The 20,071-nt window shown below is 34.7% G+C and overlaps 1 protein-coding gene across 2 annotated transcripts in view; it reads right to left on the reverse strand.

Annotated features, from left to right (window-relative positions):
- Positions 1–1,717: 1,717 nt before the first annotated feature.
- Positions 1,718–20,071, reverse strand: part of LOC118193082 (transcription elongation factor B polypeptide 3-like) — a 242,034-nt gene continuing 223,680 nt past the window's right edge. For both annotated transcript variants that reach the window (XM_085809426.1, XM_085809425.1), the window contains exons 9-11: positions 17,045–17,123; positions 13,297–13,506; positions 1,718–2,712 (exon numbers count right to left, since the gene is read on the reverse strand). In XM_085809426.1, the coding sequence (XP_085665552.1) occupies positions 2,645–2,712; positions 13,297–13,506; positions 17,045–17,123 (357 nt within the window). In that variant the 3' untranslated portion in view covers positions 1,718–2,644. The remainder of the gene's footprint in view (positions 2,713–13,296; positions 13,507–17,044; positions 17,124–20,071) is intronic.

Here is a 20,071-nt window from a genome sequence, read left to right on the forward strand (position 1 = left end):
TCTTTGATGATAAATATAATTTCTGCCCTTTGGTTTCTGGATACAATTAAATTTATCTCCAAGAGTTGGAGAAATATCCAAGAAAAACTAAAAAAATACTTCAAATGCACTGGATTTTCTTTGTTGACTATGCATCAGAACATAATGATGAAACTGATGTAGGGGTTAATGCTCTGCTTGATTATTCCTACCTAAAGAGCAACAGTGTTATGTATACTTTAGAAAGTTCTCCCCTCATGTACTTTGCCATATTCAAGCAATTTAATTATATATACTTTGGGCAAAATAACATCTGCTGAAAGTGCAACAGATGTTAGATAGTTCTTCAGGATGTGAGTGCAAGTAAATTTCTTAGAAAGCATCAACCAAAAAGGATATTTCAGAGACCGTGGGTATCATTTAAAAATATATGATGTTTACTGAGGCCAGAGCATCCAAATATGACTGTTTTATATCAAACTTAACAAATTTATCGACAATGATTTCTGAAATAATCAAAGATTAATTTCAAAGTACATTCTTGCAGTACTATAAAGTCAAGGAAAGTTCGAGAAGGTAAAAAGACCATAAAAACAGGCTTATTCTTTATGTAGACATCTGAAAATCATCCCATATCAATGTAAAATAAAGACTTATGAGCAAGAAATGTTATTGACTTTGTAATATTTGGTAGAGTAAGTATATTGTAAATATTTACCTTTTCATAAGAATTAGGAAAACAAACTTATTTCAATAAAGAAGTGTATTGGAATATGCAGTGTACCATGCTTTTGCAAATTAACCAACTGATTACTTAGTACAAAACTAGCATTATTTAATGCCTGTAGTAAAGCCCTCTATTCTCAAAATCTAAACAATGACCTGCATTTTTTAGTACTTAGAAAACTGACTAAAAATTTGGTTCTCCTAATACCATGCAAAACTATTTGTGAAACCATGTTCATGTGAAACTGGTAATGACACTGGATTTATAAGAAAGCAGTAACAACTGTAATAACTTAACTTTGGATGAACCCATTTGCTCTAAAGTTGTTCTTAAAGTTGCCACCCACTCGTTAAAGAGGTGCAAAAGTTATTTATTTCTTATATTATGGGACTACAATGTTCATCGTGTTTATGCATTTTATAGCTTTACAATCAAATAAATCTCAAGTGGCAGAACTTACCACTAAGCAACTTGCCAGTAATAATAATTCAGTGGGAACAAACTACAAGTAATATTGAAAAAGGCATTTAAAAAAAATTAACCAGATATTCTAATAATCCTTCTTCAATAAAGTCTGGCTTTTCTATTATAAGAAATAACACATATTTCTCCTTTAATTTTATAATGTGATACATAGAGTTAATTAAAAAAGTTATTCCAGTTACTCTTATAAATCTAATTTTGCGATTAAGAAAATATTTATAAAACATGGGAAATTTTTCAAGGTTTCTTTCTAAACTAAATCTAGAAATATAAGAAAAAATTAATTTAAAAATGTTAAAAATATTAATTTAAAAATTCATATGTCCAGACTTGAGCATTTAAGCATCTTAAGAGGCCAGTACAGGTACTGTCCTTTATAAATTACCCATATCATCCCATATCCAGGGCTCTCAACACTATGATTCAAAAGTGGACACCTTAATGTGATTTTGATATTTAACACAAAATTTATTTATCCACCATGTTTGCTTTGCATCTGTACTTTTTATGAAATATAATTTAAAATCCTTCTTTGACATAAAAATGCTTTATTCAGAGTTTGTCAGTTTGTTATATACATCACACCACATATATGATTTGAGATTAATACAGAAATGAAGATGCCCAAATATTCACCTTACAATGAATATTTGAAAAAGTATGGTAATCATAATAATAAATTCATTAATATTAGACTAATATTCATACGCATAAGTATGAATATTAAACTTAAATTTTAAACTGATACATAATTTTATAGACAATGTAACAAGAGGTGCAAAAGGATGCATGGTAACAGATTAATATTCACACATATTGAAAATTAATTTCATTTATTCAATTTTTAGTTTTAAATAATTGGAAATTCTTTTAATCTCAATTTACATCAACAAACGGTCAACAATTTACAGCACTAAAAGGTAAAAACATGTAATAAATAACACAACCACAGATTTCAAGTTACACTGAGAATAAAAGACATTTATAAATATCAAGGGTATATGGTAAGCATGTATTTTTTAATTTTATTTATTTTTTATGTACACACAAATATAAATTGTCCTTGCTTTTTTTTAAATGAAAAATTTAACAAAAAACAAACAAGTCATACAATGAATATTTGCATTAAATTACAAATCTTTCTTAAAGCAATACATCATCATTTTGCATAACAGATACTAAACTTAACTTTATGAAAAGAAATTATGTTTTGAAATCAGATCATATATTTAGTTAATGCTAAACAATATCACAGAACCATAAGCAGCTGAATGAATTATTTATGGATCTTTAAAAACATGCAGAATTAATTTAAAGGTACGCACTATACATCAATATATTTTTACATATATTCCATCAGAAGTTTCACATAATTTTGTGGCAGAGCATAAGACATACCTTACATTCTTCTGATCTCTAATGAAGTCAGCTCCTTTATATTCAAAAATTGACAGCTTACTTACGTCGAAAACACTGTTTCATACTTTTTAATGTCTTGGCCATTAAAGGTGCAATCTTGGGTTCTATACAAGTAAAGAAAATGCTTTAGCATATAATTATTCTCAAAATATTTCACCTAGAATAAATAACAATTACATAGTTTAATTTTCAAACACTTACAAATAATTTCATATATGCTATGAATTTGATTACTTTACACTTCTGACTTAAAACTGTACCTCAGGTAGACTTTTCTTATTAGAGAGTTTTGAAAATTGATTTATATTGACGAATTAGAATGCATAGTAATAATACATCTTAAAAATTATAAACAACACTATTGCATATGTTATAAAATTAACAAACAGAGTAATGGCTAATTGAATTTTTGAACTTTATTAACAAAAAGGTAAAGAGAACTTATGCACATCTTATTGTTTACATGACACAACATTTTAGAATGACAGAAACAACAGTGATGCCAGATGCACAAAACACAATAATACAACAAAACAATGATGCCACTAAAACTGCACATAACATCAATTAAATGCTCGATTCTCAACAGCCTCCTTCAAGCATGAAAATAGTCATTGTTCATATAGATTAACCTTTACTTATTGACAGTTTTTACACCAATCAACTGAAAATAAAACTGAGGTGCTGGAAGCACCTTCGTCAGAATGTCTGCTCATTGTTCATTAGTTCTGACGTAGCCTAATTGAAAATGTCCCTTCGAGAACTCATCTTGCACACACTTGTACCTTTGGTCAATGTGCTTTGTGCGTATGTGGAACATTGGATTTTTGATGTACTTGATAGTACTCTGATTATCCGTTTGTAGGCAATGAAACATTATTGACAGAAATCACTTAAATAGCAGATATATTTTTGAAATATAGTAGAAAGAAATAAGCAAACCACTAATGTGCATTACATAATTATTTACTTGACTAACTGTTACCATTCAGCAGAAAACAAAACAAGCTACACGTGATTATAAAAGAACAGAGTCTATAATTATAGCATTGCTTTGGCAGATACAACAGCATAAAAATAAAATTAAGTTTATTTCCAACACTCCTCCTTTGCCAAAGTATGCCTAAAAAAACATTCACTTAAATTGATTAAATACAACCTTCAAAAATGAGAGATTTAAAAAAAAAAGGAACTTACAGTAACTCTTCATAAATATTTTCTCAAGTTGATTAACACTGTCTTTGAAATGTTTTTAGTTAGAAGATCAGCTAGGTTTGCCTTGGAATTTATGTATTCCAATTTAATCACACCTTGTTCAGTATAGTCACATATGAAGTGATACTTGATGTCCATGTACTTACTGCGTTCAGATGTAGTTTGGTTTTGAGCGATGAACATAGCTGCTTGGTTGTCTACTTTTATAACTGAGGGCAATGGGACATCTGCAGTTCCGTTGACAGTCCCATTATCCATAAAACTTCCTTTGTAGCAAGGCCCGCAGCCACATATTCGGCTTCAGCCGACGATAGGGCAACAGTAGACTGCTTCTTACTGCACCAAGATGTTGAAGCACCACCTAAGATCAGAACATATCCACTGAAGGACTTTCTGTCAACCTTGTCAGCATCAGAGAATGTTTCAAGGGCTCTTCCTGTCTTTCTGAATTTAAGGGATAGATGTTTGGTCTCTTAAAGATAGCGGAAAAGATGTTTAACACTCCACCAGTGAAATTCAGATGGCCTCTCATTCAACTGGTTCATATCAGTTGCACTAAATGCAATATCAGGACATCTTCTGCAAGATAGGTATAATTGGCTACCTATGGCTTGCTTATATGGAATTTGGACACTCTTTGCTTTTATATTTCTCCACTCTTCATCATCTACGTTTTGGTGTTTTACAGTGGGAGCCACGGGTGTTGATACTCCCCTGACTGATTCCAATCTGAAAGAATTATTTTGTCTTCAAGAATTATTTTGTAATTCTATTACAAAGATTACCAGAATTACTATGTAAGCTGTTTGATCTAATGTTAAGGTGCCATCAGTATGCTTCTGGATCCTCAGAGATAGCATTTCATTTGCTTCACCAAGGTCTCTCGCTTTGAATCTTTGCACAACTTTATGCTTAAATGTGGTTATTTCCTCTAGGGTCCCAACAATTAACATGTCATCTACTTAGATACCAAGATATAATGCTTTGTTTGGATGGTAATAAATGCATGGATCACATTTTGAGTATGACAGTCCACAATTCTTCAAAAAAGTATCAAAGCACTCATTCCGTTGTCTTCCTGATTGCTTTAAGCCATACAAGCTTTTCTTTAAATGGCACACTACATGCTCTTTACCTTGCTCTTGAGATCTTTCAGGTTGTGCCGTACAGTACAAAGTCCGTAATCCGGAATGATCTATAATCCGGACCTCAAAGCCACAAACTTTTTTTTGTATGCTTTATGCATGCGCGTAATGCGTAAGCGTCTATGTTAAATTTCTTGAACAACGGCAAGACTATTCAAGACTTTTTGAAATTTTTTAGGATAAAATCTTCTGTGTGGAGCATCACAAGATCATGGGAGGATGTGTCTCCAGATACGTTAAAAAATGCTTGGCATAATTTATGGCCAGCTACCATATTTCACGGTGAGGATGATGAAGATTATAGCTGCGAATTTTAAGGTTTTTGGACAGCAAGCTAAAGGTGAAATTTTCCAGTTATTGGGCTTTCTAAAGTAATACAGAGAAGCGGTAATAAATGAAGATGATATAACAGAAGTTTTTCATTGCGATGACAATGCAGAATCATCAATCAATTAACGAACGGCGAAATCTGTAGTATGGTTCTAGATCCAGAAAATACCACTTCCGATAGTGAAGAAAGTGACAGAGGTTATTGAAAACGAAAAAGTTTCGATTGACAAGTTAGTCGGCATTCTCGACACAGTAATTACAGGACTTGAACAGTGGAACTTTGTAACTGAACAAGAAATTATGTCTGTTTAAGAATTAAAGAGAAAGTATTAGCACAAAAAATGAAGCAACTTAACCAACTTACATTGAAAGAAATGTTTAATAAAGTAAACAAATAAATATTAAGCTGCTTTTTTTTTTGGAAATTTTGATTCCCATTAGATCATAATTGTTCTTTATTTCATAAATTACGGTCTCATATTTTTAATTGTATAATTTATGCATGCCATCTTACCAGATTTAAATTGATGATCTATAATCTGGAAAAACCTCGGAATCCGGAATCGCCGAAGTCCTGACGAGTCTGGATTATGGACTTTGTACTGTATATGTCTTCCTTGAGTAAGCCATTTAGATAGGCAGCAGCGATGTCCATTTGATGAATTTCCATTTGTAACTCGACAGCAAGGGCTAGAAGGATTCTTATAGATTTTATCTTTACAACAGGGGAGAAAGTCTGAAAAATCTATACCAGGGACTTATGAGTAACCTTTAGCTACTAATCGAGCTTTATATTTGATTATTTCTCCTTCTGAATTTTCTTTTTCTTTGAATACCCACTTGCATCCTATGGGTTTGATGCCAGCTGGCTTTGGAAACAATTCCCATGTCTGGTTTTCGTACAAATTAGACAATTCTTCCTTCATGGCTTGTTTCTACATCTCTGCATTTGGTGAATTCATTGCTTCTTTTACACTTATTTGGTTCTTAAAGATTTTGATGGCAGGTTGTTCTTCATAAACAGCTTTATATAACACTGGATCCCCATAGTAAGTCTTAGGCCTCCTTTCTCTAGTGCTTTTCCTGATTCCAATAGGGTCTTCCTGACTACTATCAGAATCTTCCAGGAATGCTGATTCTGTGTCTTCAATTTCTTCTGCTTTGTCATTTAATGGGGTTTCAACATCTTCGACTCCTGTGGTGGTGCAATTGATGGGTACTTCTAATGGAACAACATTTACTTCACTGTCGGAATTGTACTCATGATTTAAGTTAAAGGTCACTTCATTTTCCTTCTTTGCTTGAGTAGCTGTCTGGCTCCTTCTCAATGGAAAAACAGTCTCATCAAATTTAACATTTCTGCTCACTAAAAGCTTATCTTTCTCTGTATTCCATAGTTTGTATCCTTTCATACCTTTAAGACACATTCTTGAGCGTGCTTTCCTAGCTTTCCTTTCTGTAACATTTTATCAATTTGAGCAAAAGCTCAACAGCCAAATATTTTCAGGTGACTAATTTGCACAAGCTTCTTGGTCCAGAGTTCTTCAGGTATGTTTCCTTCGGTAGCTTTTGATGGACATTTGTTGTGCAAATAACAGGCAGTAGTCACAGCATCTACCCACAATTCTTGTGGGATGTTGGAAACTAGGAGAAGACATCTAGTCATATCAAATAGAGTATGGTTCATTTTTTCTGCAACTCCATTTTGTTGTGGTGTCCGGGGAACTGTGAGTTGTCTTGTTATTCCACTTTAAGTTAGGAGATCATCAAATTCATTGTTGACATATTCCTCTCTGTTGTCGCTTCATAGAGTAGTAATTTTGAGTCCATGAAAATTTTCAACATTTGTTTTATATTCCAGGACTTGATCTTTAGATTTCATAGTTTTAACCATAACATACCTTGAGTAATCATTAACAAAGGTAATGACATACTTTGATCCACCTTTTGATGTAGGTGTGATAGGTCCAATTACATCAGTATGTATCAACTTAAGTAATCTAGTTGAACATTCGACTTTTTCTTTGGGAAATGAAGTCTTCTTCATTTTCCCCAAAAACACATATTGAGCAAACAGTCTCCTTTTCTTGGATTTCTCCACATGTCATATTCGAATCATACCTTTTCATAAGTTTCTTAACTGCACCATGGTGGAAATGTCCTAATCTTCGATGCATAATTTCTTCATGTCTGGAAAGGTATATTTTCTGTGTTTGCTTCTCTTCAATTTTGTATAATGTTCCATACCTATGTACAGTGAGAATGATTCTATCTTGTTGTCTTGGGATCTTTTATGATTGTTTTGTCCCTCTCAAAGGAAACAGACATTCCCATTTCTTCTATTCTTCCCACTGAAAGAAAGTTACCATCAAGATTAGGGTCACAGAGAACATTTGCTAGACGAATAGCATCTTTCCCATATTCTCTAACAGGATTCAAAACAATGTCTCCCATGCCAGAAACTTTGATTTTTTTCAGAATTGGCTATCTCAACTTGTGATTTCACTGAAGCTAAATTAATGAATTTCTGCTCTTGAGAACACATATGTTCAGTGGCTCCGCTATCAAGGAACCAATCACAGACAGGTTTCCCACCACAAGAATCAGCAAACAGTGCTTTTGCATGTAGGGTTTTAGCAGCAGAGCAATTTTTGGCAATATGACCCCACACCCCACAAGAAAAGCAACGGGTTTTTCTGTCAGTATTTTTATGCTGTTTCTGTAATGGCTGCATAGTTTCAGTTTCGAGTTTTGAGGGCTTTCTCTCCTATGACCTCACTGGTAGCAACTTCTGTTTTTACTTCTGTGTAGCGCAGCATCTTTTTCTCTTCAACGATGAGACACGATTTTACGATTTGAGTTGACAACATATCGTCTTCACGTTCTAAATTGAGGATAAGGCCTTCATATTCCTTGGACAAAACCATTAACATAACAACGGCAACTTCTTTGTCCGCAAGACGATACCTTTCGGTGAAGGTCCATCAATCGACTTAAATAAGAACTGACGCTTTCTCCTTGTTTTAAAGTTACATTAAAAAATTCCTTTAAAAGTTATAGAGATGCAAGAATCCGAATATTGTATGGATATCTTTTTAAGTATACCACACTTCTTTTGCTCTTTCACTGTCAGCAATTTCATCTAAGAACTGGTCTTCAACCACTAAGAATAGGATGGTTAAGGCTTTCTCACTAATTTTCTTTTCATCATTCTTCGATTCAGCACCATAAACCTGGATCAATTGCTTCCCAACAATTTTTTTGAACTAAAACAGCTCGTGCTCAGATTTTCCAAGCACAGTAATTATCTTTGTTGAGCTTCTGAATCTTAATTTCTTCCATCGAATTGCTTTCAACATGTTAGGCTTAGCTTCAATGGCGCTGTGGATGTTGCTTCTTTTTCTTTCGGAAAAATCAAAATTTCTTCTTCATTTCTGCCAAATAAACTTCTTTAGAGCATATCGTGCTGATAACATGATAGAAATCACTTAAATGGCAGATATATTTTTGAAATATATTATACAGAAATAAGCAAACCACTAATGTACGTTACATGTTTATTTACTTGACTAGCTAACTGTTGCCATCCAGGAAAAAACAAAAAGAGCTACACATGAATATTAAGGAACATAGAGTCTATAATTATAGCATTGCTTTGGCAGATAAAACATCATAAAATAAAATAAAGTTTATTTCTAAAAATTATTAGCAATCTCATTGAACAAGCTCTTCAACCATATCAGGTCTTTCGTGGCATCAGCTGCTGCCATGAATTCTACCTCTGTCGTTGAATTGGATATGGCCTCCTGTAGCTTGCTTCACTATGTAATTGCACCTCCACCATAGAAAGAAATAACACAGGTTCGAGACCTGTGTGTTTCTGCACAGCTGTTGTTATCTGCGTCACTAAACAGCATCAAACTTCTATCATCTTTATTGGTATTGCGAAGGTATCTTAATGTTGTCCGTACAATTTCTTAATCAATCTCTGTAGGACTGTTCAGCTTTCGAGACTCACTCACTGCATAAGCAATATCTGGTTGGGTCTCCATCGCCAAGCACAGCAAACAGCCAACTACTGATCGGTATGGAATTTCAATGCTGAGAGGCCTCGCCTCCTTTTTAATCTTGATTATGCCATTGCCATTTGGTTGACCAATAGTCGACCTTGAGACTCGACTTCTTTACTAGGATGTGTGATGTCTTAGCATCTCCATATCGCTTTAATATCTTTCTTGTAAATGCTTCTTGGTGCAGGAAGAGTGAGCCATCTTTCAAACTTCAACTTGTAGACCAAGCAAACAATTTAACGTCGTCACACGAATGTTAAAATGTTGCTTGAGCTTGTCCACAAATGTGAAGAATGCTGCATTGTCCTGAACAGCGACAATGCCATCATCAACATAAATCATCATCAGCACCTTATGTCCATAATCATTTTGTATGAACAGGCAGTTGTCGGATTTACTTTGGATCATGCCATGTTTAGTTAGCACATCAGTAAACTTGGCATTCCAACATTGTTGAGCTTGTTTCAAGCCGTGTAAAGGTTGGAGCATCTTGCATGCATGCTTACTTCCATCGTTATAGCCTTCAGGTTAATGCATATAGATCTCCTCAGTTAGGTCACTGTAAAGGAATGCCGTCTCCACATCAATTTGATATAACTTGAGATTCTCCTTGGCTGCCGTTGCAATTAGAGCTAGAATACTGTCATAGCAACACACCGGGCTAAATGTGTCTTTGTAGTCAATATTCATCATCTGCGTGTACCCTTTTGCTACTAAACGGGCCTTGAATTTCTCGATTGAGCTATCGGGATTTGTCTTCACTCTGTAAACCCAGTGATTGTTGAGGATTTTATGTCTGTTAGGTGGCTCAACAAGTTGCCATGTTCCATGTTTGGTATGCAAAGCCATTCTTCGCCCATGGCTCTTTTCTAGTCGGCGTATTCAGGAGACTTCATTGCTTCATCATATGTTTTAGGCTCTTCCAACTTCAGAATGCTGTTATACATGTCATAGTCATTAAATCTGACAGGCTGTTGGATAGTTGAACGGTCTCGCAACGTACGTGCGGTCATCTGTGTTGGTTCAACTTCATCACTGCACAGATCACCAGCCCCCGTGTGCCTGCATCATCGTGGCCATCTTCCAAAATAAACTTCATTCCACTTGATAGACCGGTGTTAAATGCTAATTTTGAAGGTTGGGAAGTAGGGCCAATTTGCTGTTCATTGAACACTACATTGGGATTTTTTATCGTATCATTCCTTGATGGTATAAAAATGCGATAACCATTCATCATCACAATAACCAAACAAATAGCCCTTTATAGCCTTGTCATCTAATTTACCTCTGTTGACATTTGGTACATGTACAAATGCAGCTGATCCAAAAACTCAAATTCTGTTGCCGGCTTGCGTTCAAACCCTTCCTCAAATGGAGATTTTTCCGTAGTTTTACTTGGTCCAGTTTGATTGAGAACATAGCTGTAGATGCTGCTTCTGTCCACAGGAACTGTGGTAGGCCTAAATCCTTGATCACAGAGCGAATTGCATTCATTATTGTACGATTCTCTCTTTCAACCAATTCATTTCATTTTAGCTGTATATGGTATAGTGATTCGCAGCTTGATGAATGCATCAATCAGTTTACCAATTTGTCATTTTCAAACTGTGACCACTGTCTGTGACCAGTTCTTTTACATTTATATCATCTTTGTTGGCCTGAACAAGAAACTGCCTGATTTTATCCACAGCCTCGTCTTTATGTCTCAGAAATTCTACATGTTGAAACTTAGAGTAATCCTCCTTAATCACTAACATGTACTTCTTTTCATCTCTTGATAAGACTGGCGATTCGAGTAAATCTGCATGTATTATCTCACCAGACTTTTGTGTTTTGAATCATTTCTATTTTAAATGGTCATTGACTTTGTTTACCATATGCACATGGTTTACAAAATAGTCCATTGTTGATAAAATCTTAAATTTTGGTGCAGGTACTGTTTCACGTACTGTATTCCTTGATGCCCAAGTCGTCGAAACAACAGTGATAATGATAATTTTGTCGTCATCTTCATTGGCATCTCAGGAAAAGTAGTTGTCAACCAAGAAGGCTGCAGAAGCAGAACCCCCTTGTGGCTTGACTGGTTTTGTACGTAGTTCAAAGAGTCCATTTGATGAACATTGGGCCTCTAAAATTATATTATCTAAGGTCTCCTTGCAAAAGAAACGACAAATCATATTGTATGAATCAATAAAGTCAGAGATATCTCATTTCATTGTCTTCGAAGCTGATAACAAAATTTTGCCAATTTCTGGTGCGTACAGTACATCAGTGAGCACAATAGTTTCTTGTACGTTTCCAACCATCGCGCTCAAGTCAATGTCTCCACAGCCATAGGCTGGTATTGTCTGTTTGTTACCAACTGTGATTTCTGCTTGTTTGTTAAAGTGACGGTACATCTTGAAATACTCGGCTGAATTTGTAATGTGTGCTGTTGCTCCATCGTCTTTAAAGCCACACATTTTGGCCCCAATCCTCTTCTTGACAAGCAAATGCACTGCATTGAGTATTTGCAAAGAAGGTCTCTGTTTTGCAATTCGGTGTGGTTGGCATGTCAGGGAAAACTGGGCAAAATTTACCAATGTGCCCAGGCTTATTATAACGAAAACAGATTCCATTGAAACCTTTCACACCATCACTGGTCTTACTAAGTCTCTTCATCATTTTGGCATTATTTGTTGTCAAGGGTTGGGATTGGCTGACCATCTGAGGTTTTTACCACCCTTCTTCCATTTCTTTCCACTATGTTTTGCGCTATAATTAGCATTTGCCACAAATGTTTACTTTCATTTCTAAGCTCTTGATTTTGTAGCCACATATTAATCTGTTTGATCAGTTTTTCAGGTGACTCTTCCGTCTATGGCATTGAGTCCCACTTTGATTTGAACTCGATATATTTGTCATCAGGAAAATAGGTAAGATTCATGGTGCTAACAAGTTCTGAGGCAACTTTCCTTTACTGCTCAACTCTTGCTCACACTGAAGATCCACTCACAGTGTACGTAAATGTGTGAGTGATTGCATTACACTTTCCCCTTTCTCAATCCGAAAAGTGAAAAACTGTTGCAGAAGAGAGTCAAATTTCACACTTGACACTTTCTCAAAATTACTTAACAACTCATTCCATATCACTTGTGCAGAATTACAATGCATACGAATCAAATTTAACACATTCAGTGATACATTTGTGCAAATGATCACCACAGCTTTCACATTTGCCTTTGCAGCTTCGTTGTACTCGTGTATCGTCTTTTCATTCGCACCTTCTGCCAGTGCTTTTGGCTCGACAAGGGCAATTATCCAAGACAATTATCCAAGATGCCCACATAATCGATGAGCACAAACAAAGAGTTTGTTTCAAATTTCCAATCACTCCAGTTGCATAAACCTTCCAGTTTGGCACACTGAACAAAACTTTCAGCTTCCATATTACATCGTCATTAACCAGGAAATATGCAGCAAAAGATTCAAATACGTCAACATAGCCATCGTTACTTTATTTACGCAGTTAAACGTCACTAAAACCCCATAACCTGTTATAAAATTAATAAACGGAGTAATGGCTAATTAAATTTTTGGACTTTATTAACAAAAAGGTAAAGAAAACTTATGTACGTCTTATTGCTAACATGTCAACTTTTTAGAATGACTGAAACAACAGTGATGCTTGATGCATAAAACATAATAATGCAACAAAACAATGACGTCACTAAAACTGCACATAACATCAATTAAATGCTCAATTTTCAACAGTATAAAACTGTTTACTTACGATAAAAAAATAAGCATCAGTTAAACTACACTATTTATAAGAATGGTATATATATACATATATATATACACATATATAAGATTTTGAATAATAATTTTTGTATATTTAAGTCTAAGGGATTAACACATTACTTTTTAAATTTTCTTTAGTACTTACTCTTAGGAACGAAATTGATCGGGGCTTTACTAGTTGATGCAACTGCAACATTGATGGAAGGTGCAGATGGCCTAGGAGTAGCTTTTGAAGGTGGTCCAGGTTTCACTTTATGATTCACAGGAAGACCTGTTCCATTTTTTGCTTGTCTTCGAGCTACATCACGGGGAGGTTTAACAACTGAGTCTACATATGCTAGCTTAACTTGACGTACTATAAGAAAAAGAAATTTTCCATAACTATAAGAAATTATACATCTGTTAAAAATAAGCAAAATTAAATAAAATTTTGTGATTAAAAAAATATTTCAGGTATTTCTGAAAAGACAAACTAGCTTCCACTAAAATGAGCAAGGCAACAGCTTTGTAAGCATAAATCAGTCTAATCAGATAAAAATTTGGTGCAGCCTAGGAACACTGTTAAGTGAAGCTATCTTTATGAAGAAAAGTGTTTTTCAGTTGCAAGCATAGAAAGCAGAGCATCCTTTAATCTCAAAAGGGGGGAGGAAATAATAAATAAATAGAATAACTGGAATGAAAATAAGTAGCACAAGGACTATGGGCAAAGTATGTGAAGAATATCTTTTAAGGAAAACTAGCTTGCTTTCACCTAGGAAATGGATGCCTTCATGGAAGCGATTCCTAAGAGAAACCGGCTCATTAACGCGCTACACATTTGGAAAACCACAAAAATGTGTATACAACCACCACATTCATGGGATTCGAATGTTGGACCAAATTACCAGTGTTCGGTGACTCTACTGCTCGGCTGCTGGTGGGACTCAGGACATCAGAACAAGCCCACAAAACTTACTGTGGCAGACAAAGCAAGATTGCACCTGTCATTGGTGTAAAGCCCTTGAACACCATGCAGATGACAGTATGGCTTCACTTAGTTCCACCTTCCAATTTTGAAAGTGAGCACCCTAGGGCATGTGTCCGAGGATCTCCCACCCCTCTTCCCCTCTCGAGAGGACTTTTGGCTGGATGCATACTTTGGCTGGAGTGCCCCCTGCCGCACAGGCACTATACATTTGCATTCATGCCTTCTCTCGGATTTGAACTCATGCCCTTCAGTATTGTAATAGGCTCCCCCAAACCACTATACTATTTGGGCAGCGCTAATTATTAAAAAATCTATTATAATGCCTCCATAGGGCTGTCCTTGACGAATCATCAATATCCTTACAGCCTTTTAATGCATTTCAAAATTTGGATGACATGTCTGTTTATTATTTACAGTATATGGCTATCTCACAGTACCTGCACTACTTAATATTCCAAAATTTCTAGTGCAAATCTGAATTAGCCATCTTTTACACGTACTTTTCTAACTATGGGACTATTTATACATGCAAATTTTTTCAGACTCTTTTGAAATAAGTACCACATACATGCTTCACTTTTCAATCAATTTTCCTACTTATGATTTTTGAGCTACAGCGTACATTAAAAAGAAAAATACAGCATTCTTTGAAAGCTCACCATAGACTTTCACTGCTGTAAACAAGTATTTGTCAACTTGATGTATTTCTATCATGTCAAAATATGGGTATAAAAAGGAAGTAAATTACAGTTGAGCTAACTTTTCATAGTAAGCAAATAAGCTTCACTTAGGGCATATTTCTGCATATATGCCCACTTTTTTATCTGAAATTCTAATGTAAGGGAGCATTTGCAGAAAATAGTGATAAAGAAGAATGTACAAAAATTGACAAATACCATTATATAAAACAAAATATGTAATGCAGTAAAAATAATCTAATAAAAGGGGATACATTGAAATATAGTTCATAATAAAATTTATCACAATGTGACAAATAATTTATTGTAGGAAAAAAAGCATGGAACCTTAATAAATAGGTAATCCAGCCTAGAACATGCATCACCTGACAACATGGCTCTGAGAAGCGGGTCAGGAGACAGTCTAAAGCAATGCGTCCAACCTGCAACTTTCAAATCTATCTTAGAAGGCTGTGCACTGAGTGCGAAAATAGTAACTGGTTACATGATTTTAGTAGAGATTAAATTTACTACTTATTTAAATGAACTCAGCATCTTTTGTGCAAAAGCAATTAATGAATGATGTTTAAAAAATGACAGAATTCAAAATTTTACAGTAAGAGGAATAATTTATTCTCTCTGAAGTTTCCTGTCATCATATACGGATTATCATTTTATCAGACAATACCATCTTATAACAGAGTACATGCTTCTCCATTCTATCTTACTGGCTAAATTGAAACTGAAATAAAAAGAGTTGCAGTTGGGGATAGGCAGTATAAAAAAATTATAAGTTAGAAATAAAAAATGTTCAACATTCTACTAGTACATACATTTCTTTTGGGAAGTACATAAGTTTTCAAGTAATGCATTCCTGTAGAAAACATAAAAAAGGAGCAAAAATTCCAGATGAATATTCAGAAGACACTTCTTAATTGTTGTGACATCTATCAGGCAGCATACAGATGCAATGGCATTCAAGACATAGGCTCAAAATTTACATTAAAAAATGCTAGGTTCATAATTTTTTTTAATAAATATCATTTATATGAAAATCTGAGTGCAATTTTTTAGATACAGTAGTACTAAAGGAACTTTAGTTTGTTAGTTCTATTTATGTATTAAGTGTTCTACACGTTATATGTGTATACAGTCAAAAGTCGTTAATTCGGACACCCATAATCCAGACCTCAAAGCTAAAAACTTTCTGCGCATGCGCCGCGTTGACACATGCGCATAGGCGTTTACGCGCGCACGCAAGACCTCTTACGACTGCGCACTTGTGTGTGCGCAAGCGCAGAATACGTTTTCGCGTGCGCTTTTAATGTATAACGGACGGTATAAGCTAAAATTATCTAATTATCCATTTCAGTTAACGTTGACGATTGCGTTGTTCCTTAATCTTCGAATTGGATCCTGCTTATTATTTTTTGCAGACTGTAAGAGCAATTTTATAAAAGTAAGCTTGAACTTTCGATTATGTCAAATAGAATTTCTGATGCTGGAGCTCCCAAAGGATCTACAAAACGAAAGTATGTTTCAATGTCCATGAAACAAAAAGTGGAATTGCTCCAAAAAATGGATAAAGGCATATCCTTTGTTTATCTAACCATTCCGAAATCTGTTTATCAATTTTATGCTGCTCTGCGTGGGGGGGGAGGGGGAACGTCGCGGCGTGCAATGAACTGGAAGTTGATCTGTCAGCACTATCGTTATCTTCAGGGCAGATGTTTTTATTTTATTCGGCTTATAATTCCTTATTAAATGTAGTATTTCATCTCGATGTACTCCGTCTTTGATATGATTTAAATCAAATTCCTCATCATTATAAATATCACGAATACAAATCAAATAGTTTTCTGGTTGCAATTTTCTAATTTTGGCTATGCATAATGTATGCTTTACGCATGCGCGTTGAAAGAAATGTTTAATAAAGTAAACAAATAAATATTAAGCTTTTTTTTTGTAAATTTTGATACCCTTTAGATCATAATTGCTCATTATTTTATAAATTACGGTTTCATATTTTTAATTTTATAATTTCTGCATGCCATCTTACCAGATTTAAATTGATGATCTATAATCCGTAAAAATCAATAATCCGGAATCACCGAAGTCCCAACGAGTTCAGATTAAAGACTTTTGACTGTATAGTATTAAGTTCGATACAAGACTCTTGAAATAATGCATTCTTTAATAATTAATCTTAATTAGAAATGTAACTCAATCTTTAATAAAATTATATTTACCTGGATTGGATTTTGACATAGATGCAGATATATTTGCAGTTACACTCTTCAGTCTAATTTCTCTCTCTTCACAGCAACGCTATAAAAATTTGTATAAAATAAACTGATAAAGAAAAGTAATACAATGCAATTATTAATGATTATTAATCATAATCCATTATTAAATATTTCTTTTTGTTATGCTTTCACCATACTAAACTTTGATTATCATAAAATACTTAAAGTTCTGCAAGTTTTGCGAATGTAATTTGCAAGAAAGTGATAACAGGTTGCAGTGCAAGCTTTAAATTTATCCTCTTATAGTACTGTCTTGGTTGACTGCGTGGAATGCAAAGATACAAGGCACAGAATTTTAAAGTGTTCCTAGCTTTTTTTTTTTTTTTTTTTTCTGATTTAAATATAAAAACATCAACTGAAGGAACCTGTAATCCAAAATATATGAACCAAAACAGAAATGCATATCTCCCTTCACAAAACTGTGAATAAGCATGAACTGTCTGGCTATATAGAAGGTTACATTAGATATGGCAGATGTTCAGATTACAGCACTAATTTTTGGAAAAAATCATAACATTTCCATGCATTTTCTTTTCAAATAATAATAAAAAAAAAGCACTGAAGCTGCAGCAGCAGATATTAAAAGAATAGGGTCGTAACTGTAGGTTGACAATAATCTCATTACCAGTGTCTTTTCCCCGAAAAGAGGGATTTTTCACAGTAATTACACAAATTGAAGGTGTTCTAAATTCATGCCCCCTTGTGCCTTTCTCATCTTATGCAGATGATATGAACACTTTGACTCCTGACCACTTTTTAATTGGATGATAAATTAATTATCTTATTGAACCTGATGTAACAAATATTCACAAGACTAAATCAAAATCACTCAAAGGCACACCAAATGAATCCAATTAACTTGGCAGAAATGGTCCAATGATTATTTAAGTTATCTACAACAGAGATCAAAATGGGTATTCGAAAAAGTCAATCTAAAACTAAATGATTTAGTTATTGTAAAAGGAGATAACACTGCTATTTGTAATAGGCCTGTGGGTAGAACTGTGAAATTATTCCCACGTAAAGATGGGATGAGTTGTTGATGTCAAGACTGAAAAAGGAATACCTAAAAGACAAATAACGAAAATTTGTGTTTTGCCCATTGAAAACTAATGTCCAATGCCAATGATTTAAAATTTACGGAGTGCCTATAGTTCAAAACCATGTACCTCCACATCAGAATTAAAATAAAGTGAGCAGAAATAGGAAAAATGCATAAGTGAGTAATTTGATGCTCAATAGAGGGAGCCACAGGCTCAAGAAAGATTAAGCATAGCAAGAAAAACAAAACTTAAACATCGTTAGTATTTTTATAAGTTTTTAGGATTTCGTAATTTTTTGTACTTTTATATTTTATACTTTTTTTTGGTCTTTTAAAATTTTTTATACACAATACAAACACTAAAGCAAAAAGCAGATAGGAAAGAGTTTAAGATTAATAGGCTCATTGGCATATGGCACGTGTTGGAAGTGCAAATAAAAATAAGAAATCGAGGTGAAAATATTCATAGGCAGATTAAAATCTGCGGGAGATGCGATTCTAAGCGAACAGATTGATAACTTTGCGTGAAGATCTTGTTAGATGACGAAAAGCAATGATAAAGCAATTATATGGCTGTAACTGTGCAGCTTGGCGAGGAGATGTCCTTCCTTCATGGCGCGGGGGCTGGAAATGAAGTTGAGAGGGCGTGTCTTGCCCTTTTAGATGGCGGATAGATGCCGAACTCTCGGCCAATCATGGCTCTTGGTCTCTTCTTTGAGCTGCGAATAGAAGGATGGTAGGCAGGCATCTGTTGAAGTGCTCAGTTATCAATCTGTTCGATTTTGAGGAATAAATTTTAACTAAGTTTTTTGATAATATAATCCACAGGTTTAATGTTCAAGTCCAAATGAATCACATCTGTACGGACATACCAGGCTGCATTTAGGGCCATACGTAGGGTTTTACTTTGAAAAGATTGAAGTTTTTTCACACGAGTCTTTGCAGCAGTACCCCAGATTGTACATGCATACAAGAAGATTGGTCTTATTATTGATGTATAGAGAAGAATTTTGATTTTAATTGACAGATGGTTCTTATGAGCTAATAAAGGGTAAAGTTGGGCTCTAGCACCTTTTGCTTTATTGAGAGTATTTTTAATATGAAGGTGCCAGCGTAATTTGGAATCAAGTACAACTCCAAGGTACTTGTAAGAATTTGACCAGGGAACATAGTCGTTGAAAAACTTTAAATTAATGGAAGGGCACGGGAGGGGGCTACGTTTGAAAATCATAGCAGCACATTTTGCAACATTAAATTTTCCAAGTGATGAGCCAGTGCTCAAGGCTGGAGAGATATCTCTGAATGATGTGAACCAAGTTTTCAAGGTGTCTGTTTTGAGCTAGGATGGCCGTATCATCTACATACAGTGCAAGAGTGATACTAGGTGATTTTGGTATGTCATTTATGAAAATAATGAACAAAGTTGGTCCCAAAAGTGACCCTTGCGGGACGCCGCTAAGTATAGGACGGGGCGCCGAAATGAAAGAATTAACTCGTACAGAAAAAGATCTATTACTGAGGTACGAGTTAATAATGTGAATTAAATGGGCCGAAAGATCAAGTCGTATGAGCTTGATAATAATTCCTATATGCCAAGTCCTATCAAATGCTTTGGCTATATCAAGAAATAAAGCACCAGTAAGCATTTTGTTATGAAACCTTTCATGAATGAACTCCACTGTCCTCAGCAGCTGGTGTGTAGTGCAGTGTTTTACTCGAAATCCAAATTGTTCATCAATAAGAATGTTGTGATTTCGGAGAAAATCATTCAGGCGTTTAAGTAACACAAATTCGTAAATCTTAGATAACGATGATAGGAGGCTGATAGGTCTATAATTTTGAGGATTTAAAAGGCTCTGGCCTGGTTTTGGAATAGGCACAATGAGTGCTTGTTTCCAGCTTTGAGGAAAATAGCAATGCTGTATCAT

The sequence above is a fragment of the Stegodyphus dumicola genome, chromosome X2 (assembly GCF_044657685.1).
Source record: "Stegodyphus dumicola isolate Sdum_Otavi_A_Nest chromosome X2, ASM4465768v1".
NCBI lineage: Eukaryota > Metazoa > Arthropoda > Arachnida > Araneae > Eresidae > Stegodyphus > Stegodyphus dumicola.